This window comes from Colobus angolensis, unplaced genomic scaffold (assembly GCF_000951035.1).
Source record: "Colobus angolensis palliatus isolate OR3802 unplaced genomic scaffold, Cang.pa_1.0 Scaffold439, whole genome shotgun sequence".
Lineage (NCBI taxonomy): Eukaryota > Metazoa > Chordata > Mammalia > Primates > Cercopithecidae > Colobus > Colobus angolensis.
In genome coordinates, this window is record NW_012117810.1 from 531996 (window position 1) to 556251 (window position 24256).

The 24256-nt window shown below is 36.0% G+C and overlaps 1 protein-coding gene across 1 annotated transcript; it reads left to right on the plus strand.

Annotated features, from left to right (window-relative positions):
* Positions 1-7260: 7260 nt before the first annotated feature.
* On the plus strand, positions 7261-23597 carry MNDA (myeloid cell nuclear differentiation antigen). Its single transcript, XM_011957167.1, has 7 exons — positions 7261-7515; positions 16250-16534; positions 17392-17528; positions 18060-18227; positions 19702-20118; positions 21829-22017; positions 23284-23597. Exons 2-7 carry the CDS (start codon positions 16270-16272, stop codon positions 23329-23331), a joined length of 1224 nt encoding a protein of 407 aa, XP_011812557.1. The 5' UTR covers positions 7261-7515; positions 16250-16269; the 3' UTR covers positions 23332-23597.
* The last annotated feature ends 659 nt before the right edge of the window (positions 23598-24256 follow it).

Consider the following 24256-nt stretch of genomic DNA (forward strand, 5'->3'; position numbering starts at 1 on the left):
GCATTCAGTTTGGTTTGTTCTTGTTTCTCTAATTCCTTCAGTTGTGATATTAAGTTATTATTTTGAGATGTTTTGAACTTTTCGATGTGGGCATTTAGTGCTATAAACTTCCGTTTTAACAGTGCCTTAGCTGTGTCCGAGAGATTCTGTTATGTTTTATCTTTGTTCTGATTAGTTTTAAGGAATTTCTCAATTTCTACCTTAATTTCACTGTGTATCCAAAGGTCAATCAGGAGCATGTTGCTTAATTTCCATGTAATTGTATGATTTTGAGAAATTTTCTTGGTATTGATTTTTTTAATTGTGTTATGGTCTGAGAGTGTGGTTGATGTGTGCATGATATGGTTTGGCTGTGTCCCCACCCAAATCTCGTCTTGAATTCCCATGTGTTGTGGGAACCAGGAAAAGGTAATTGAATCATGGGAGCTTGTCCTTCCCATGCTGTTCTCATGATAATGAGTAAGCATCATGAGATCTGATGGTTTTATAAGGGGGAGTTTCTCTGTACAAGCTCTCTTTTTGCCTGCTACCATCCATGTAAGACGTGACTTACTCCTCCTTGCCTTCCACCATGACTGTGAGGCCACCCCAGCCATGTGGAATATTAAACCTTTTATTCTGTATAAATTACCCAGTCTTGGGTATGTCTTTATTAGCAGCGTGAGAATGGGCTAATACAATATGATTTTTGTTTCTTTGAATTTGCTGAGGATTGTTTCATGTTCAATTGTGCATTTGATTTTAGAGTATGTGCCATGTGGTGATGAAAAGAACTCTTGTTTTTGGGTGGAAACTTATGTAGGTTTTCTTCTAGGCCCATTTCAATAACCAAAACAGCATGGTACTAGCATAGCAGAGAGCCAAAAATAATCCCACACACCTACAATCATCTGATCTTAAACAAAACTGACAAAAACAAGCAATGAGGAAAGGACCCTCTATTCAAGAAATGGTACTGAGATAACTGGCTATCTGTATGCAGAAGATTGAAACTGGACCCCTTCCTTACCCCATTAAAAAAAAAATCAATTCAAGATTAATTAAAGAGTTAGATGTAAAACCTAAAACTATGAAATCCCCAGCATATAACCTAAGAAATACCATTTTGGACATAGGACCTGACAAAGATTTTATAACAAAGGTGCCAAAAGCAATTGCAACAAAACCAAAAATTGACAAATGAAACCTAGTTAAAATAGTTTCTTCACAGCAAAAGAAGCTGTCAACAGAGTAAACAGATAACCTACAGAATGGGAGAAAATATTTCAAAACTGTGCATCTAACAAAGGTCTAATATCCAAAGTCTGTAAGAAACTGAAACAAATTTATAAGCAAAAACCAGACAACTCCATTAAAAAGTGAGCAAAGGACATGAATAGACACTTTTCAAAAGAAGATATATATGGGACCAACAAGCATATGAAAAAAAAAAAATGCTCAACGTCACTAATAATTAGAGAAATGCAAATCAAAACCACAGTGAGAAACATCTCACACCAGTCAGAATGGCTATTTTTAAAAAGTCAAAAAATAACAGATGCTGGCAAGGTTACAGAGAAAAGGGAATGATTATACACTGCTGGTAGTAGTGTAAATTAGTTCAGCCATTGTGAAAAGTACTGTGAAAATTCCTCCAAGAACTTGAAACAGAATTACCATTTGACCAAGCAATCCCATTATTGGGTACATACATACCTGAAGGAATATACATCCTTCTACCATAAAGGCATGCATTCATATGTTCATTGCAGCACTATTCACAAAACAGCAAAGGCATGGAATCAACCTAAATGTTCATCAGTGGTAGACTGGGTAGAGAAAATTTTGTACATATATACCATAGAATACTACATAGCCATAAAAAGAATAATATGTATTGTGCAGCATTATGGCCTCAATAACTAGAGGCCATTATTCTAAGCAAACTGACACAGGAAAAGAAACCAAGTACCACCTGTTCTCACTTGTAAGTAGGAGCCAAACAAGGAGAAGACATGGACCCAAAGAGGGGAACAACAGATACCAGGACCTACTTGAGAGTGAAGGTTGGGAGAAAGGAGAAGATTTAAAAAAAAAACAAAAAAAAAACCTATCAAGTATCATGCTAATTACCTGGGTGATGAAATAATCTGCACATCAAACCCCCATGACACACAGTTTACCTATATAACAAACATGTACACACACCCTGAACCTAAAGTAAACATTTTTTAAAACATACTTTTTATTAACAGAAATTAGTATGAGTAAAGATGGAAACTTGGAAAGAAATGACTACATTTTATTTAGTTTTGATAATTAAGAAAAGAGAGAAATAAAAATGTAAGTTCAATTTTAATTATTCAATTTAGGTGAATTTTGTGCATGCTCGATTGTATTTAGTTCAACTAACATTTATTGATCATCTTAATTTATGTCAGGAAATTGGTGATGCAAAGAAGGTGAATAATTAATGGTGACTCTAATCACCAATCTTTCAATACAGAGGGAGCACACAAACAAGGGAAAAGAACGTTTTAACAAAATGCACTAAGTGCTAAGACATAGGAATGTGTAGAGTATTACAGAGGCACCCAAGGGTGACCTGTGATAGATATGGAAAGTTTCCAAAGGAAGAGTGAGCTTTAATATAGTCATTTGAGGAAAATTTGGACAGCGAAGCAGAAAATGTGTGAGGGGAATTGCAGGATGAGAGAAGATGACTAAATCTACTAAGTCATGAAATAGCAATATGTGTGAAATAACATTATGTGTTAGAGACATGGAGAAATTAAACAGTCAGGTGTTATAGTAGGACAAGAAGAGAAAAGACAGAGACTAGCAAGAAATGAGACTAGAGAAATAAAGATATACCAGGTTATGAAGGTCCTTGAGTACCAAACAAAGAATCACTTTATCCAATGAGCAATGCATGTAATGCTGGAGAATTTTAAAAAGTGAAATTAAGTGATTAATGATCTAGTTAGAATAATTTCAGCCTCAGGCAACATAAATTCTTAAGTTAAATGATTTAAAAAGTAAGAAATTTACAAGAAGATTTTTTACTCGGGGAGAGAGGAGGGATGCGAGTTAATTCATAGATTCCATAATAGCTTCCATGAAACATTTCTTCTGCTGTACTCAATTCAACTGCCTCAGCTCTCCAAATGAAAACACAAGGATAGTGAGAACAAATAACAAGCTATTTCTTCTAGCTCATGTCCTTTGACTAGCAAGGAAAATTTTTTTTTTGATATTTTCCTACTGCAGGCTTCTATTCAGGCACCAGTGGCTAAAATTGGGTCACATGTCTATTTTTAATCAACTGCTTAAAAAGAACTTGCTCTCCCTGATTGACTTAAGTAAATAATCATTCATTTCCTGGAGCTGAAAAACAGATCAGCCTTCCACAAATATTTAGATAACTAATACTTGAGATGGAAGGGAGCATTATGTGAGCAAAATATAAGTAGACAATCACAGAATACGCTATCATCTAATTTTTGCAATATGCTTCTTGAAATGGTGCAGGGTAGATTTTAGAACTTTGGGCTGGAAGAAAGGAGGTGAGTTAGAACACTAATGGTCCTAGCAAGAGATAGTGAGAACTTGAACCAGAAAAGTGGGAAATAAATATTTGGGAAATATTTATGAGATAAAATCATTATTTGAGTCATCAGTTTGTGCATTGCCTGGTGGAGAACCAACAGAGGGTATCACTACAAAAGTTCGTTTCTAAAAAAGAGCATGTATTAGTCCATCTTCATCCTGCTGATAAAGGCATACCTGAGACTGGGCCTTTTACAAAAAAAAAAAAAAAAAGAAGTTTATTGGACTTACAGTTCCACATGGCTGGCCCTGGGGTAGCCTCACAATCATAGCAGAAGGTAAGGAAGAGCAAGTCACGTCTTACGTGGATGGCAGCAGGCAAAAAGAGAGCTGTGCAGAGAAACTTCCATTTTTTAAAAACCATCAGATCTTCTGAGATCTATTTACTACTATGAGAACAGCATGGGAAAGACCCACCCCCATAATTCAGTCTTCTCCCAGCCAGGTCCCTCCCACAACATGCGTGAATTCTGGGAGCTACAAGATGAGATTTGGGGGAGACATAGAGCCAAACCAGATCATTCTACCCCAACCCTTCCAAATCTCATATCTTCACATTTCAAAACCAATCATGCCTTCCCAACAGTCCCCCACAGTCATTAACTCAAAAGTCCACAGTCCAAAGTCTTATCCAAGACAAGGCAAGTCCCTTCCACCTATAAGCCTGTAAAATCAAAAGCAAGTTAGTTACCTCCTATATACAATAGGGATACAGGCACTAGGAAAATATAGCCATCTCAAATGGGAGAAATTGGCCAAAACAAAGGAGCTACAGGCCCCATGAAAGTCCAAAATCCAGTAGGGCAGTCCAATCTTAAAGTTCCAAAATGATCTGCTGTGACTCTGTCTCACATCCAGGTCACATCGATGCAAGCAGTGGGTTCCCATAGTCTCGGGCAGCTCCACCTCTGTGGTTTTGCAGGGAACAGCCTCCCTCCTGGCTGCCTTCACACACTGGTGTTGAGTGTCTGTGGCTTTTCCAGGTGCATGGTGCAAGCTATCAGTGTATGTACCATTGTGGGGTCTGGAGGATGGTGGCCTTCTTCTCACAGCTCCATTAGGCGGTGCCCCAGCAAGGACTCTGTGTAGGTGCTCCAACCCCACATTTCCCTTCTGCACTGCCCTAGAAGAGGTTCTCCATTAGGACCCCGCCTCTGCAGCAAGCTTCTGCCTGGACATTCAGTAGTTTCCATACATCTTCTGAAATCTAGGCAGAGGTTCCCAAACCTCAATTCTTGACATCTCTGCACTCTCAGGCTCAACAGCATGTGGAAGCTGCCAAGACTTGAGGTTTGCACTCCTGAAGCCATGTTACAAGCTCTACAGTAGCCCTCTTCAGCCACTGCTGAAGTAGCTGGGATGTAGGACACTAAGTCACTAGGTTGCACATAGTGCAGGGACCCTGGGCCTGGCCCATGAAGCCACTTTTTCCTCTTACAGCTCCAGGCCTGTGTTGGGAGGGGCTGCCACACAGGTCCCTGACATGCCCTGGAGATACTTTCCCCATTGTCTTCATGATTAACATTTAGCTCTTCCTTACTTATGCAAATTTCTGCAGCTAGCATGAATTTCTCCTCAGAAAATGGGATTTTCTTTTCTATCACATTGTTAGGCTGCAAATTTTCCAAATTTTTATGATCTGTTTCCCTTTTAAAACTGAATGCCTTTAACAGCACTCAAGTCACATCTTGAATGCTTTCCTGCTTAGAAATTTCTTCCATCAGATACTGGAAATCATCTTTCTCAAGCTCTAAGACAGAAATCTCTAGGTCAGGGGCAAAATGCTGCCAGTCTGTTTGCTAAAACATAACAAGAGTCACTTTTGCTCCAGTTTCCAAAATAAGTCCCTCATCTCCATCTGAGACCACCTCAGCCTGGATCTCATTGTTTCTGTCACTATCAGCAGTTTTGTCAAAGACATTTAACAAGTCTCTAGGAAGTTCCAAACTTTCCCACATTTTCTTGTCTTCTTCTGAGTCTTGAAAACTGTTCCAACCTCTACCTGTTACCCAGTTTTAAAGTTCCTTCCACATTTTCTGGTATCTTTCAGTAATACCCTACTCCTGGTACCAATTTACTGTATTAGTCTGTTTTCATGCTGCCGATCAAGACATACCCAAGTGTTCCACTGGCTGGGGAGGCCTCACAATCATGGTGGAGGGCAAGGAGGAGCAAGTCACATCTTACATGGATGGCAGCAGGCAAAGAGAGAGCTTGTTCAGGGCAACTCCCATTTTTAAAAAACTATTTTAAAACTATCAGATCTCGATCGCTTCTCGGCCTTTTGGCTAAGATCAAGTGTTAAACTATCAGATCTCATAAGACCCATTCACTATCATGAGAACAGCATGGGAAAGACCTGCCCCCATAATTCATTCATCTCCCACCAGGTCCCTCCCACAACATGCGGGAATTATGGGAGCTACAAGATGGGATTTGGGTAGGAATATAGAGCCAAACCATATGAAGTTAGAAGGCCATCCTGAAACATGGTAACTCCTGTCATGAGTTCTTTTGGTTCCCAAACACTGAAGTGGGGCACCCGATGAGTTTTCCTTGTGTTCCTCTTTACCTTTTACCTTAAGACCTGCTCAAAGCATCAGCATAAGTGAGAAACTGAAACAATGAACACCTACATGTGTTAGCGGCTGTCATTCTAGATCCTCTTGGTTTTTCTGATTTACTTCTGCTTTAGTGGGGTTTACACAGTTTCCAAATCCACAATTTAACTCTCTCTATGCTGCTGGTTTGGATTAAGACAATCAACTTTATTCTTCTCTGTAGATGGCCTTGGATCATTTTCCCCTATTAGCTGTTTTGGGATCCTTTTCCCAAAGGATCATGATCCATTTTGCTTACAGATCAACTAGTTCATAACACAGCACTGTCTGCTAACTGATACCATTCATTTGACAATTCAGAGTTATGATACTTTGTAGTGTACCCACTGTTCTTCACAGAAAAAAGAATTGCAGTACAAAGGGTTTATCAGGCCCCCTATCATTCCAGAGTTTCAGTGCTCTTCCAGAATTTTCAAGGTTTCAATCATGATATAAACCAAGTATCCATGAATAATGCAAAAAGCATGAATAACCATGAATTTAATAAAGTAAGGCAGTTATTATACTCAAGAGAGCAACTAGTATGAAACTCTTTCAAATTATTTGAATAAGGATTTACATATTCATATGTAAATCCTTCATATTACATACTTTCTGCCTCTGTCAAGCTCCAGGTATATCAGTTATTAATAACTGAGTGAATAAGTAGGTATTATTTAAACAAAAACAATTTCATGGTATACCTGCCCCTATCCAAGAGATGAAGTCAAGTTCTGGTAGCAATAGACATCTCTACCAAGATTTCCTGCTCCTGCCACTCTGTGAACAGGAAAGGAGGGAGAAACCTTGGTGTTTTGCCTTTCCCAATTGATATTAAGATCCTTATTCAAGGGGCTACTGGTTTCTAACGACCTAAACATCAGTTAGCTTTATAAGAAAGTTCTGAGTTTGAAACTCCTTTCAGCAAGTATTTGTAAGTCAAAAAAGCAAAGAAGAAGCACCATTTGCTCTCATTTCTTCTTGTGACTGAGATTACTTTTTACAAGGAGGAACTGACCACTTTCTCTGACATCTGAAATAGAAAGCTACAAAGGCTGATAGGCGTGGCCTCAAAATTGTTCCATGATTATGTAACTTCTTTCTAGTTAGGAGTTAGTACAGTGTGAGAAGGCCATCTACAATCAAGATTTAGAGAGGCTCTAACAAGTGCCATTTTTCCTTGTTAGCTTTCATTTCTCAGCCCTTTACAAGATTATAATAGTCTGCAGTTTACTCTCTGCAAAGCTTTACGGACAGTGATCCCGTCCTAAACAAGACAGTGACTCCAGGATTTCTGAAGACTATTGTGGAAAAAGTATCCATTAAGGTGAGATTTCTGGGAAGTTCTTCAGAGAAAGATCTAGGTATCTAGTTGATAACCATACCATCTCAGTGGAGAATTAGTTACGGGACTGCTTGAGACCAGAAGTGTTGTATCAATCATACTCAGAAAACTGAGAACTGAATGCTTTACCTGTCTAGGTAGAAAATAGGTATCTTTTATTCTACCACAATTGGGGTATGAACCAAAAAAATGTATTTTGTCTACAGCAAATTTTAAAATTAATTCTTAGGTATCTGTTGGCATAAATTGATATTTAGAGGAGATACTTGGTTTTCTCGGCTAGAGGATGATTAGGAAACTTGGTGACTGGGTTTGGGCCTAAGTTAAAACAGAAGACAGTCCCATGAGAAAATTATTATGAAGTAATATTTAGTAAAAAATAAACAAGGACATAAATCTCTATTATATGATTTTATCTCTATATTAAAGAGCATAGACATGTGTACACATTAATTTCTCAATTTTACAAGCATTTACTCAAAAATAATCTTTACATTTTCATGAATCAGTTTCATTTCATGCTTCATTTTACAGCAAGTGTAAGAAGAAGTATTTATATTTTTCAAATGGTCTATGCTTTACTCAGTGATAGATAACATTTTTTGTGGCAAGATATAATAAAAAGACAGGGAGAATCAATTATATATTACCTACTTTTGGATACATTTTGACTTTTTTATGGCTTAGTACATAATGAATGTTTTCTAATTACTTCATGAGTATTTGAGAAGAGTTTATAAATGTTGGATTCCAAATTCTATTTAAGTAAGATAAAGTTTCTTAAGTAAGCTTGTTAATTATGTTTGAAAAATCTAAATCTAAATCTAAGCTATTTTTTTACCTTGTTCTTTCAGTAACTGAGAGAGGTGGTGAAATCGCCAACTCTAATAGTGATTTTGTTAATTTCTCACTGTAGTTCTTTTGATTTCTACCATATATTTTTACATAGAATATGTATATCCAAGTATATATGTTATGTGTGTGTTTAGAGAGAAGAAAAAATTTCTATATGCTATCTTTTAAAGTAACAACAGATTATACATATAATTTAAATTATTATATCTTTTTACAGGTTGCATACTTTACCATTATGTAGTGAAACTATGTGCTGATACTTATTGACTAAAGCCTATTTTAAGCTACACTATTTTTCCTAAAATGTCTTTCTTGAAGGTAAAGTTTGAAGAATATAACTTTTTCCAGCTGTTTCTCAAACTTAAGTGATCTTATACTTTATTTGTATTTTGTCAACAACATATGACTGGATTTATTTTTAATCCAAATGGCAAATTTTTCCTCTTAGTTAATGAGTTTAGTCCAGATATGCACATTCTATAAAGGTATATATTTTAACTTGGTTTTGCCATCTTGCTTTGTTTCAATTTATAGCACTTATTCTGTGCTTTCTTCTCCTTTTTTGTCAAGTTTCTTATTTTTTAAAAAATCTATATTCTCCTTAAAGACAAGCCCATTAGCAAACTCTCACATCTTCTGGTTCCCCAAACATAAAACTTCAACTGTAAGAGTATGTTCACATCGTTCCTGTTTTCTTTTCCTTGACTCTGGCTTTACTTATTTTTAAGATGGTAAAAACACTAATTAAAGTATTTGTTTGATCTTACTTCCCTTTTGGCCTCCAACATTTCTTAGATTTATTTCTTTACATAATGAGTAGTTCTTCACAAAGAGCTGTAGGTATGGATAGTTTCACTGCCAAACTTCTGAAAGCTTTGAATATAATAATTGTTTTCTTTTAATTGTGTTAAGAAACATGTAACATAAAATGTGTCATCTTAATCATTTTCAAGTGTACAGTTCAGTAGTATTAAATACATTAATATTGTTGTGCAACCAACTTCCAGAATGCTTTTGCATCTTGCAAAACTAAAACTCTAAATCCGTTAACCAACAATTTCACCATTTCCCTTTCCTCCAGAGCTTGCCAAACAGCATTCTACCTTCTGTCTGTATAAATTTAAAAACTCTAACTCTTCATATATATTTAATCATACAGTATACGTGTGCTTTTTGTGACTGGCTTTTTTCATTTCATGTTCTCAAAGTCCATTCATGTTGTACTGTATCATATGTCAGAATATTCTTTCTTCCTAGGGTAGAATAATATTCCATTTTATGTATTTACCATAAAATACATCAGAAACCATATTTCTTTTTATTCATTCATCCATTGAAGGACATGTGTGCTACTTTCACATTTTTCTGTTGTGATTAATGCTCCAATGAACATATATGTACATACATTTATTTGAGATCACACTCACTTATTTTGGGAATGTAGGACTTGAATAGACATTTCTTCAAAGGTGCTATACAAATGGCCAATAAGCACATATGAGTATGTTCAACAGCAATAATCTTTAGAAAAATGCAAATCAAACCCATAGAAACTACAATGAGATATAATAATTAAAAACATACATGCGCAAAACTGTATGATTAAACATATATGAAGAGTTAGAGTTTTTAAATTTTTAATTTACCTTTTTTCTTTCTTATTTGGATATTTTATATTTTCCGTTTCTTGTCTATTGTTTGGAGGGGGAGTGTTAAACTTTCAGTACTATCTCAAACAGAAGTGAACAAAAATTCATCCTTGTCTTTTTCCTGATCTTTCAGGAGCAAAGGAAATGTTTTCAGTCTCTTACCATTGGGAATAATGTTAGCTATGATGTTTTTGTATATAGACTTTACTGTGTTGAAGTAATTTTCTCCTCTGTCTGGCTTTGTATTAGAATAATGCTGAGTTATACGATGAGTTTGGAAGTGTTCCCTCCTTTTCAAATTTTGAAAGACTTTGAGGAATTTTGGTCTTAATTCTTCTTTAAATATTTGGTGGAATTTGCCAGTAAAACCACTTGGTCTGGAGTTTTCTTTACTGAGAGGTTTCTGACTTCTGATTCAGTCTCCTGACTGGTCATAATGACTGTTCAGATTTTCTGTTTATGATTCAAAATTTGCGGGTTGTATTTTTCTAATAATTTATCTGTTTATCCATTTCATTTAGGTTATCCCATCTATTGATATACAATTGTTCAAAGTATTCTCTTATAATTCTTTTTAGTTCTGTGAAATCTGTTGTAATGTTCTCTTTTTAGTTTCTGATTTTATTATTTGATTCTCCTTTTTTTCTATGTTAATTCAGTTAAAGTTCTGTCAGTATTATTCAGATTTTCAGAGAACCAACTCTTGTTTTTATTGGTTTTCTTTATTGTTTTTCGAATCTCAATTTTACCTCTAATGTTTCTTTTTTCCTTCCTTTTGATGGCTTTAGGTTTAGTTCCCCTTTTTTAAGTTCTTTATGGTATAAAGTCAGATTATTGATTTGAGAGTCTTCTTTGTAAATGTAGTTGTTTAAATCTTCAAATTACCCTTATCACCATATTCTCTGCATTTAATGGAATATGTTGTGTTTTCATGTAATTTCTCTAAATATGGATTTAAATTTGACTTGTGATTCTTTGTATATGTTTCATTGTTTGTGTTGCTTATTTTAACATGGTCATGAATTTTCTAGTTTTCTTTCTGTTGATTTCTACTTTTATTCCATTATGATAAAAAATATACTCTGTATGATTTCAGATATGTAACATTTATGAACACTTGTTTGGTGTCCTAATTTGTGGTATATTTTGGGACAATGTTCCATATGTTCGTGTGAAAAATGTGCATTCCACTGCTGTTGGCTTTACTGTTTTGGACACATCTGTTAGATACAATTGGTCTATAATGTTTTTCAATATTTATTTTTTCCTAATTTTCTTGTCAGGTTGTTCTATCTATTATTGAAAGTGGAACATTAAAGTCTTTTACTACCACTTTAGAGCTGTCTATTTCTCCCTTCAATTCTGTAAATGTTTAATATATTAGGAGCTCTGATGTTTTGTGCATGTGTGTTTCTAACTTTTATATCTTCTAGATGAATTGGCCTTTTTAACACTATGTAATAATCTTTGTCTCTTATAACACTGTTTAACTGTTATTTTTATTTTATCTGGTACTAGGATAGCAAACTCTGTTCTCTTATTTAATATTTCAATGGAATATATTTTTTATTCTGTCACTTTCTATCCTTGTCCTTAGATCTGTAAAATGAGCCTCTTGTATGCAACATATAGTTGGATTCCCTGTTTTTAAATTCATTGTGATATATCTATATAAATAATTTAATATGCTCTTTGATTAGTAAGTTTAAACCATTTACATTTGAACTAATTATTGATAAGAACTTAGAACTTACTGTTGCCATTTTTCATTTATTTTCTGTATGTCTTAATAGGTTTTTGTCTCTCACTCCTCTCTTAGTGACTTCTTTTTGTTGATTTTTCCTGTAGTGATATATTTTAATGTTCTTCTATTTCTTTGTGTACATCCTACAGATATCTTTGTGGTTATCATCAGGTTGCATATGATATTCTAAAGTTATAGCAATCTATTTTTAACTGATAACAACTTAACCTCAATCATATGCAAAATGTTTACACCTTTACAGCTCCTCAACACAAATTTTATGTTAATATTACAAATTGCATTTATATAATATGTACCAATTGACATTGATCTATAAATTGTTTTGTTTTCACATTTTAAATCCTATAAAATAATAAAAAGTGATTACAAATCAAAATAGCAAAAGCCATGTTTTATATTTATGTATATATTTACCTTTCTTGAAGAATTTATATTTTTGTATGAGTTTGAGTTACTGTCTAGCATCCTTGTGTTTCAGCTTGAAGAAATCTCCTTAGTATTTCTTTTAGGGTAGATATAGTGGTAATGAAATCATTCAGCTTATGTTTATCTAGGAATATCTTAATTTCTCTCATTTATGAATAGCAGGTTTCCCAGATATAGTGTTTTTGATGGACAGACTTTTCTTTAAACACTTGAGATATATTGTCCCACTATTTTCGGGTCTACAAAGTATTTGCTGACAAATGTGCTCATAATTCTATTGAAGATTTCTTGTATATAATGAGTGGCCTTTTTCTTGATGCTTTTTAAATGATTTTGTTTTTGTCTTTGAGAGTTGGTAATTTGATAATAATGTGTCATAGTGTAAGTTTCTTTCAGTTTATCATAGTTGCAGCTTGTTCAGCTTCTTATATCTGTACATTTTGTCTTTTCTCAGATTTGGAAAGTTTTCAGTCCTTATTTACTCAAGTAATTCCATTATTCCTTTCTCTTTTTAATCACCTTTTTAGACTTACATAATGCATATATTGTCCTACTTAAGGATGTACTATAAGTCATTTATAAGTTCTGTTCACTTTCCTTTATATCTTTTAAAAAATTTTGTTCTTCAGTCTTGATAATTACACATGACCTGTCTTCAAGGTAACTGATTCTTCTGTCTATTGGTGTAGGCTGAGGAACCCCTCTAGTGAATTTACAATGCAGTCAATGTGTTTTTCAGCTTCAGAATTTATGGAATTTTTCCTGGTAATTTCTATTTTTTTGTATATTCTCATTGTATTAACCATTTTCCTGATTTTATTTAGTTGTCTATACATATTTTCCTTTAACTCATTGATCATATTTAAGAGTGCTGCTTTAGTCTTTGACAAGAAAGTCTGAGTGCTCTGTTTCTTTAGAGAAAGATTTGGAGATTCATTTTTTTTCTTTTAAATTGACCATGTTTACCTGTTTCTTTTTGTTTCATACCTTTTGTTGAAAAGTGGACATTTGTAAAAACAGCCCCTCTCAACCATTATTAAATGGCATCATTCAGGGGAGGACTTTCACTCTTCATCTAAGTATGAAATCTAAATGTTATCTGAGGCCTATATGGACATGTGTCTTACCTGGGCTTATGTGTATGCATTTTTTTTGTAATTCTCTCATATACACACTGCTTTTAAGCCATAATTTCCCTAAGAGCCACACCTGCCTCTTTTCATAACCTTAGATGTTCTACTGTATTCCTCTATCCATAATCTCTTGCCTTCTGGCACCCAGGGAGTAGCAGATCCCATGCAGCTCTCACAAGCTGGAGCACCCACCGCTACCTTTTGCAGCCTGAAATCTGACATTTAAACTATGTCACCATTTCCATCAATGCTCCAAGTCATGTGAAACAGATACTAGTCCCTCAAGGAACCTCCAGAGAAGCCATAATTTTGCAAAGCAGTTCCACACTTTTCCTTCTATTCCAAAGAAGGAATGAGGAATTAGCAAGTTTCCTCCTGATCACATCACAGCGTTCAAGGGAGAAAGTTAAACAGGGACAAAGAAAAACACCTAGAAGTTTTCCACTATTTTGAGTGTGGCTTAATCTTGGTTTGGAATTTCTTTCATTGCAACCACTTCTTAACAGCTGAAAACATTAGTTTGGTTCATAAATTGTTCTTTATTTGGTGTTTCCATGACATAATGAAAGTCTGGAACTTCCTTGTCTGTAATCTTGCTAATGTCACTCTCAGTAAACAAGAGAATAATTTTTTAAACCATAACGTTCAAATAACATTTTGACCAGTTACAAAATTTTAGTTTGAAAAATATTTTTGCTTGAAAACTGATTCACAGCCCTTCACCTGAAACTCCTGGGACAACTCTGATTTTTAATTCATTTACTTGGGGGAGAGGATTTTAGAAAGACTACTTAATGCATACATTGTATGTAGGCATTGCAATTGTCCCAGTAGAGGTAATATCAACATCCTAATATCAAATGCATTAAGAGTTCTTCAACAAACCATGTCATTATACACATTAAAGTGAGATGAATAAGGGAGATTAAAAATAGCCACTGTATTAGTTCCTTCTCATGCTGCTATGAAGAAATATCTGAGACTGAGTAATTTATAAAGAAAAGAGATTTAATTGACTCACAGTTCCGCATGGCTGGGGAGGCATAAGGAAACTTACAATCTTGATGGAAGGCACCTCTTCACAGGGTGGCAGGAGAGAGAATGAGTGCTAGCAGGGGAAATGCCTGATGTTTATAAAACCATAGATCTCATGAGAACTTGCTCACTATCACAAGAACATCATGGGGAAAATACTCCCATGATTCAATTACCTCTATTTGGTCCCTCCCATGACACATAGGGATTCTGGGAACTGCAATTGAAGATGAGATTTGGGTTGGGACATAGCCAAGCCATATCAGCCACATATTACTTTACATCATATTTCTAATTTGCAAAGTGATTTTGCTACCACACTTCCCTGCTAACTCTCATCCCTACCCAAGCCCCAAAACCCCCCAAATCTTTTCATCCTTCAGCTTCTTCTTAGGTTGTAAAGTTGCAGATATATAATTATGGATCAATGCTATGTAAAAATTACTTTCTTAACCTGCTACAGACTATTCAATCAGAGTATTTAATCTTTGTAGGTGTTCTACTCAGTATTTCTGGAAAATTTTATCATTTTGCTTTTAATGTTCTTTGACTTTACTATATGTGCCTATGTGTGAAATTTTTCTTCATTTGATAGATTTGAACACAGGAACACTCATTATCTCCCAAAAGAGAACAATTTACAGCCCTAAGAATTAGAACACTCTAATTATAGAAAAGTTGCACAAACACATGGTCACCAACCTAAAGGAACACCCACAAATTTAAACAGAAAATTGGAATATACATTAAGAACTGAATACCCTCAGGTAGTACACAAGGGGTTAAAGAGGCACACATTAGTGAGACTGGGACCACACCAGCTCCCAGAAGATAAAGCCTCAATTAAGCATTAAAAACTCTAAGGAAGTATTCAGAGGAAGAAAAGTGGGAATGCTTTCCCAGGTAGCGGGAAGGGAATTAACAGTGAGAAGACCTGAAAAAGAATGACATATTGTATATTACTAGAGCATAAGATATAAGAAATTCAAAAGTAACAGACACACACACAAAGAAAGATATAGTTTATTCAAGGCCTTTCAAGTCATGCTGAGTGGAAATCTATACTAATAAAAATCAAAACTCGTTGAAGGATTTCAGGAAAAATAGAGTCATGCCTTTATCCATAAAGTAACCTACTTGGTTGTCTGACAGAAATCTTTTAGTAAAAATAAGACTAGTTGGAGGTAAATAATTGACCGTAAAAAACAAATGGACAAAAAATAAATGCTGCAATTCCACACTAGAGAACAGTTAGGAAGACAGTAGAATGACAATTTTATAGGTGCAGGAGACACAGAGAATAAGTCCCAGGGAGACAAAATGCTAATGAGAGCCGATTAGGGAGAGCCAAGAAGGTCTAGAGTCCATTCCAATACTCAGAAGCGGAGTGCTGTGGCAGAAGGTTATTCATATAAGGTAAGCAGCTGCAGCCCATTTATACTTAGACCACTTTGGTCATAGTGGGTATGGGAAGAGTCGGGAACTAAGAGATAGGCATTGAAGGATAGGCTGAGGCCCCAGTAAAGTATCAAAAGGGGAACCAGGGACTTTGACACCATAAAACCCATACTCTAAATACTGCAACGATTACCTGTTTCCAAACATCATTTCACCACATACACCTCTGACCCAACTCAACAACAAATATTAAAAGGGAAGAACTTCACTGAACCTCCTAATAAACAAGTCTTGACCCATTGTTCACAGTGACACAGCTGGTAACTTAGTTCCTTTTTCTTATACACATCCAATGACAACATATTGTCCTGGGACACTCACTCACAAAAGTATATCTTATTTTTTAAAATTGTCTGCATAAATATGTAATGTTGTGTGTCATTTTTACTTTATAGGCCAAGCTATAACTTCAGAAATGGTGAATGAATACAAGAAAATTATTTTGCTGAAAGGATTCGAGCTCATGGATGAGTACCATTTTACAACAATTAAGTCCTTACTGGCCTGTGATTTAGGACTAACTACAAAAATGCAAGAGGAATACAACAGAATTAAGATTTCAGATTTGATGGAAAAAAAGTTCCAAGGTGTTGCCTGTGTAGACAAACTAATAGAACTGGCCAAAGACATGCCACCACTTGAAAACCTTGTCAACAATCTTCGAAAAGAGAGGTCAAAAGGTAATAGGGAAAATCTTGCACATGGCTACTCTGCCTTGAGTCTCCCCAGCCTTGAGTGGAACCCCACCTTGGTCATAGGTGGTACATCCCTTTCCCAATTTATAACTCAGCAGTCACGGGGATGTTGGCACCTCAGAGACTGACCAGTTGGCAATTTAGAACATTCTGTTTCACATAAAAGAGATCGATAGATTTAGAAGAATGTATTTGGGGTAGGGATGAAAAACCAAAGACAGGGATTTATGAGAGGATGAGGGTTTCAGTAAATTAGAAATGTCAGGAAAAAAAAAAGCTACTTTTTAAAATGTATTTTATTTGAAACATTCATATTTAACCAATTTGCACAGCAAATAGTTCTATTAAGAGAAGTATAGAATTTTTCCACTTAATATAAATCACTGTTTTTTTAAATTCAAAAGCCAATATTAGCACTTTGCCACATTACAATTCAGATCATATTTCCTTTCAGGTCATATTTCTGTCATTTGAACAGATATTGCACAGAACATGACCAGCCTGTCAGCATCATGAAAGCCTTAGATATTTAAAAGAAATGGTAGGAGAACAAGACTGAGAAAGGGTTGACTGAGGCACATGGAGTTCACAGGACAGGAAGCATGTTTTCACTGCACAGGGGAGGAGTGAGGAAAGCACTGAGGAGAATGAGACAGTGCCTATGCCTACCATGCTACTGTTGGCCTCCTAGCAGCCAGGCTGGGTTAATGTAGTAGAGGTAACAGGCAAATCTGAACTCTCATGCAGGAGCTGACAGCCGGTAATATTGAAACTGCTTTAGCTGTCTTAGATAAGCTATTCCAGTCTAGGCCTATTGTGCCCTTTTTCTTTTCTTTTGTCAGTTGCTAAGAAAATTAAAGCACAAGGAAAAGTTCTAATTAAAAAAAAAAACCAGGAAGAAGTGGGTCTTGCGGCACCTGCACCCACTGCAAGAAACACGCTGACATCTGAAGTAGGAGAGAGGATTCCTGTAGCTCAGGTAAGCTTGAGAAAGAGGAGCAGGATTGAAGTCCCACAGAAGATACTCTGCTATGGCACATGGCTCTTCACTAATATCTCAACACAGCTTAGATTTACCAAATTAGTAATTATGGATCATCTTTGTGATGGGTAAAGAGTTAGGCATCATAAAAATGTAGTAAAAAATTTCTGTGACATAAATATATTATCATCTGCATTATAAAAATGTGGTAATAATCATACTTGATATACATCTTGCCCATCCTTACACAAATCTAGATTTTCTCATTCCAAGTCCAGTGCTCTTCTCATCACACCACAGTGGTGATAACAGTAATGCATCTGTTGAAATCATCCGTCTCTTTTTTAGTGCAACAATCCACGCCCAATATTATCTATTGTCCATATCTTCAAGTGAGAGGTTGTAATTCCCTGGGTTTTCCAAGGACATCCCATCCAATATAAATAGAACTTACTACGTTGTAATGAAAACTTGCTCTGCTTCTTTTCATACTAAACCCCATTAACAGGAAAATTAAACTGCTTTCAGAAAAGAAAAGCTCTGAACAAAGGAAAGACTGAAGCCAAAAGGAATAAGGTGCCCCAGGAGCAGAGTGAGCCCCCATGTCCCTCAGGAGCCAGCACATCTGCAGCCACGGATCATTCCCCATTACCCCAGACCTCATCATCAACTCCACCCAACACTTCACTTACTCAGGTACACTCTTTCCTGGTCCTCTTCTCCATTTTTTTAACCCAGTCACAGTGCATTCCACTGTTATTATTGTTACTCTCATGCATAACTCTTCATGTTACTGATTTGCTGTGTGAAAACTGTTTTCTATATTGTGATAACTTGTTTACATTGGTGAGAAGCCACATGCAAGTAAAGTCCAATTACCCACAGGTGATCACTGTGTGTAAAACACCAAGACAGACCACTAAGCATTTCTGGTCTGTGCAGGTAAGTAGCTTGGCTTCTAGTACTAGTACATACAAGCCCATGGCTCATCTTTGCTTCCCACACTTCCTATTACAGATCTGGCAACGTTCTCTTCAGAAAAGTATTCTGCTGCAACTCAAATAGGCCAGGCCACTGTGGGGAGAGGACAGGAGATAAACAAACTTGTCCTTTTTTCATTGTTGTTAGCGTTCTAGCCACTGTGAAATGCTGTCGAGGACATAGCTCTAACCAGAAATCCTCTACCTGAGACTGCTTATATGCTGAGCCAGGCCAAGTCTTTCCACTTGTAACAGGACTGTTTCTTGGGAAGAAACAAAGGAGTCGGGTCCTCAAAATGGTAGAGTACACTAGTGATCATTAGAATTTCTAATGAATGTTTGATCATTAGAACATCTAATGATGTTTGAGGCTTGTGGTGGGCATGGTTCTTCATTTTTAATGCTATCCAAGTTGTTTTCACTTTGTTGATTATCTTTGATAATTTAAGTAGGTAGAGGAGATATTTGGATTTGTTATTATATTCTAATCTTTCTTTAAAGTTTCTTCACAATAATGCTTTCATCATCTACTGCTCTAGATTGTTCATGCAGATAATCATGCTTTGCTTCAGGAAGATTATTCTGAGTCAATGAGGGTGATTTAATTTCCAAGCCTGTTGTCTGCTACCTTAGACTTTCACTAGCTAAACTATACCAGCTCAGGTGCCTTTCCTTTCAGTTCAGCAATCCCTGTCTAGCCTAGCCCCCAGCTCCACGTATCTGTGAAAGTTGTTGGGTCGAAAGCTCTGCAGAGTCACTCGTGCAGAGTGACTTTGTATTCCTGCTCAAAGTTTTTTGTTCTGTTTTGTTTTGTTTTCTTGTTTGTTTGTTTGTTTTGTTTTGTTTTGTTTGTTTGTTTTTGAGACGGAGTGTTGCTCTGTCACCCAGGCTGGAGTGCAGTGGCGCGATCTCGGCTCACTGCAAGCTCTGCCTCCTGGGTTCACGCCATTCTCCTGCCTCTGCCTCCCAAGTAGCTGGGACTGCAGGGGCCCGCCACCATGCCCGGCTAATATTTTTGTATTTTTAGTAGAGACAGGGTTTCACGGTGTTAACCAGGATGGTCTTGATCTCCTGACCTCGTGATCCACCCACCTCGGCCTCCTAAGGTGCTAGGATTACAGGCGTGAGCCACCACGTCCAGCCTCCTGCTCAAAGTTTTAAGTTTATTTCCTTGTGTCTGCCCAACACAGAATCAGCAAACCCCGGCCCAGTGTCAGGTGGATGCAAGAAGAAATGTTCCCCAAAAGCACCCAGTGACAGTGATGGTACTGAAAGCAACAGCGCCATTTAAATATGAGTCCCCAGAACATGGGAAAAGCACAATGTTTCATGCTACAGTGGCCAGTAAGACTCAATATTTCCATGTGAAAGTCTTCGACATCAGCTTGAAAGAGAAATTCATGAGGAAGAAGGTCATTACCATATCTGATTACTCTGAATGTAAAGGAGTAATGGAAATAAAGGAAGCATCATCTGTGTCTGACTTTGATCAAAATTTTGAGGTCCCAAACAGAATTATCGAAATAGCAAATAAAACTCCCAAGATCAGTCAACTTTACAAGCAAGCATCTGGAACAATGGTGTATGGGTTGTTTATGTTACAAAAGGTAATCGCTTAATTTTGTTTTAATTTTCTCTACCATCACCTGGAACTAAATGTCTTGTCAGACTTTGCTTACTGACTGAATATTGGAGCACAATAATTTATATTGACTAGAGATACTGATGAAGTTTTCCCACAAAATAGGAAATAGGACTAAGTGACCTATTAACTTCTTACGCCAAAGTAAATGTAGGGACTTTGAAAAAGAGTTAGTAAGAAATATTAGCAGTAACGATCTGTTGTCAGCCACAATGAACTAGAGGACAATAGAGGGTCCAAATCAACGGGAGCGGGCTAATAACATCATCTCTTTCAGCTCCATCCCAATGAGCACTGATAATTTTACTTTGAATTTTGATAAATTTATTTTAAATAATGAATTGTGCTACCAAGGTTAAACTCTGGTTGTGACATATATTTGGAGTAATAAGTGGATTGGCTGGTATGCTCATAAATGCAAATACATTCAACAGCCATCCATACAATCTAAACATTTGTACTGTTGCTCTTCTGTCTTATTTATTTATTCATTTATTTTTGAAGACAGCGTTGAACAACTGAGATATATTGAATTCCATGATACTTAAAGGATAAGGCAATCTCATCATATTATTTACAAAAAAAATAATTACAAGGCACAGAGTTTTATTGATATGTCCATGTCCAAATTCAAGATGCTAGTTAGAACAATGCATTCCATCCCTTTCCCCACTCTAAAACATTACACATTTCTATGAACTCAACTAACATTTTATATGATTGACTGCTTTATAACCCTTTATACATGTCTTCCAAGATAGCCCCTTAAATTTACCTCCACATTTTCTCACATTGTCTTTAAGAGATCTTGCTTATAAATACAATTACAGAATTGATGAGTAATAGTGTGTGAGAAACTACAGAGTATGAATGGAGGGATCTAGGTCAATGGGGACAAGATATTGGAAAAGAATAAGTAATGAGGAAGGTTGAAAAAGAATGAATGATTGTGTCATAGACATTTTTTCCTTTAAAATTCCTCATAATCCAAAGTAACTCAGGAGTGGAAAACCAAATATTGTATGTTCTCACTGATAAGGGGAAGCTAAGCTATGAATACACAAAGGCATATAGAGTGATATAATAAACTTTCAAGACTCAGAAGGGGGAGACTGGGAGGGAGGTGAGGGATACAAAACTATATATTGGGTATAATGTACACACTACTTGGGTGATGGATGCACTAAAATCTCAGAATTCACCACTATATAATTAACCCATGTAACCCAAAACCATTTGTACCCCAAAAGCTATTGAAATTTTGAAAAATTAAAATAATAAGAAAATGAAATTCCTTATAATCTACTGACCAAATAATTGCAGAAAGCATACATTTGGTTTTCCACAGGACCATAAGCCAAGAAGTCCTATAGGAACTTTTGATTCCTCTATATCTAGGTGCTTTATTTACTCTCAGCTGATCTGAAGGTGGTAGCAGGAGAAAAAGAGGGAAATATTTATTGTTGTAAAATTGCAGGAAGAAAAATACCTTAAGCAGGAAAAAGTTGTTGGATAATAAAAGATGGGCCCTGTGAGATGGCAGGCCAAGCCACATGTATGATCTGTACCTGTCATTCCTCTCGCGCATATTGCATTAACTTTGTCATGAGGCTCTTTCTCATGTATACGATACTAATAATCCTCTCAGAAACAGGATGTTAATCTTCTTTTGCAGAAAAGCATACACAAGAAGAACACAATCTATGAAATAAAAGATAATACAGGATCCATGGATGTAGTGGGGAATGGAAAATGGCACAATATCAAGTGTGAGAAAGGAGATAAACTTCGACTCTTCTGCTTTCAACTGAGAACAGTTAACCGCAAGCTGAAACTGGTGTGTGGAAGTCACAGCTTCATCAAGGTGGGAACTGGGTAGAGGAGAATGAGTTTGCTAAAGAGGCAAATAATTTGGCTTAGGCTTTGGGAACACCAGATTCCTCATGTATTACTCAGAGAGTCCAGCGAGTGAAAGGAGAACCTAAACAATGCCCTTGCATTTGTAACTGGAGGATTTTCAAAAGGATATTAAGGTAAAGGCATTCATACAGCTGTAGAAAGGATATAATACTAGTGTTAATTGATTTAAAGATGTGTCTAGGGACAGGGAACAAAGGGCTTAAGAGCAAGGGCTTTGAATAAGACAGATCTGATTTGAATCCTGCCTTTAACAAGCACTAGTTGGCTGATATTGGAGACATAGTTTCATTGGTCCTCTAAAATAATGGAAGTCTCCACTTCATTGGAATGGTTTAAACATTCAGACACTGCATACATATTAATTATCTCACAGCCTGGTACATCATAATAGACTGAACTGTGGGAAATATTATTTTTTTTAGGAAGGTAAAGACACTGGAGGGACTTTTAGGCAAAGGAAATGATACATGAAAATTCCAAAAGCGTGAGTTCTGTGCAACTGAAATTCAGTAGATGCAGAAGACTCTGGGACCCAAAGATTAAAAAAAAAAAAAAAAGGGACTGCTGAGACTCAAAGATAAAAAAGAAACAGAAGTGTGGCTTTTACAAAAGTAAATTAATGGGAACTTTGTTGTTGAAAATACATGAAAAATTGAAACAAAGTTATGCAGAAGAATGCCTGATCACTTTGACATTTTAGCAAAAAATAGTCCGATGTCCGATGGAGTTGCATTACAGAGCAATTAGGCTTGGGGCAGAGATATCTATTAGAAGTACTGTGCTGGAGTTCACTCATATCCTTACTAAAGACAGCTTATTGTTAGAAATTCAGGAATTATATGCACTGCTTGTTAAACATGTGGTAGTTTGAAAACAGCCATGTGAAAAATATGTATACCGCCAGACTCTGCAAATGTTACAAATTGAAACTTTTAAAAAATTGGGCACCTGGTTAACCAGGATACCACAGAAGTTTATTTCAAAAATCTATTCAGGAAGGAAAAAGACAAACAGGGATTAGTTAATGGGAGGAAAATGAGTTTTTTGAAGGTAGATCTTCATAACTTTGTGACTAATGAGCTTTCATAGGGTAGAAGGAGAATAATGTAGCCAATGGGAAGAAAAGACATGCAGGTGAAAGGAGAACCATAAGCAGAGCTTCATTTCAGTATGTAGGGTCTCATTATGTCTTTCTTATCTCTCTTTAAAGGTTGTCAAGGCCAAGAAAAACAAGGAAGGATCAACGAATGTTAACTGAAATATGCAAGCTGAAATGCAACAAATAACTTCTGCTTAAAAAATTAAGTTAATAACTGTGGTTTTGTAAATTTCAGTAATTCATTTAAATAATGGATTCAGTAGATATCCTGTAGCATATTAAGAGCTTTTATATCTGAGTTATAGATTAGGTTGCTTTCTGGAATAAAATTTTCTTCTTATACTCTTCCATATTTTTTTAGATATTACATTTTGCATTTATGACTTTCATAAGGTAAAAAATAAAATATCTTTTTTTGAAGGACATTATTTTCTCAAAGTCTTGTATATGTTCTCTTAAGGTCAGTAGTGAGCTGCTTGAGGCTGAGTACTTTGTACACTGGGAAGCACATTCTAGAGATGGGGAGAGACTCATGGGGCCTTATCCACACTGGAGTCTATATTGTGATCTCCAGAGGATAAGGCCTCAATAAGGGCTGTGAATAAATTTATGTAGCCCATGCTTAAATGAACAAACACTGTGGCCTAGGGAAGTAATAGATCTAGAGGAAAGGATTCCTTTATGCAATTATGTCCTCCAGAAGTGGGCCGTTGGGGTAATTAGTTTCTCTGAAGGGGAAAACAATGGTGATTTGCATAAAGGTACTAATATATGCAAGACACTTGCCCTCCTTAGTTGGTGTGGATTATCATATCCATCATTTTCCATTTATCTGATTTGTAGATACATCTACATATGTATTCAAAATCAGAGCAACTAAAAACATAAAACAAACATTGACAGATCTGAGGGAAGAAATGTACAGCAATGTAATAGTAAGAGACTTCAGTACTCACAATAATGAAGAGATTATCCAGGCAGTTATTCAATAAGAAAATAGCAGACATCAACAACTCAATACACCAAAGGACCTAACAGATATAAACAGAACATTCTACACAACAACATCAAAATACACATTTGC

What these genes read in the sequence shown, in the direction of transcription:
- MNDA (XM_011957167.1), top strand. Translation starts at nt 16,270, where the DNA reads ATGGTGAATGAATACAAGAAAATTATTTTGCTGAAAGGATTCGAGCTC. An exon ending in CCAACACTTCACTTACTCAG is followed by an intron (nt 18,228 to 19,701) that starts GTACACTCTTTC and finishes TGCCCAACACAG; the next exon opens with AATCAGCAAACCCCGGCCCA. An exon ending in GGTTGTTTATGTTACAAAAG is followed by an intron (nt 20,119 to 21,828) that starts GTAATCGCTTAA and finishes CTTCTTTTGCAG; the next exon opens with AAAAGCATACACAAGAAGAA.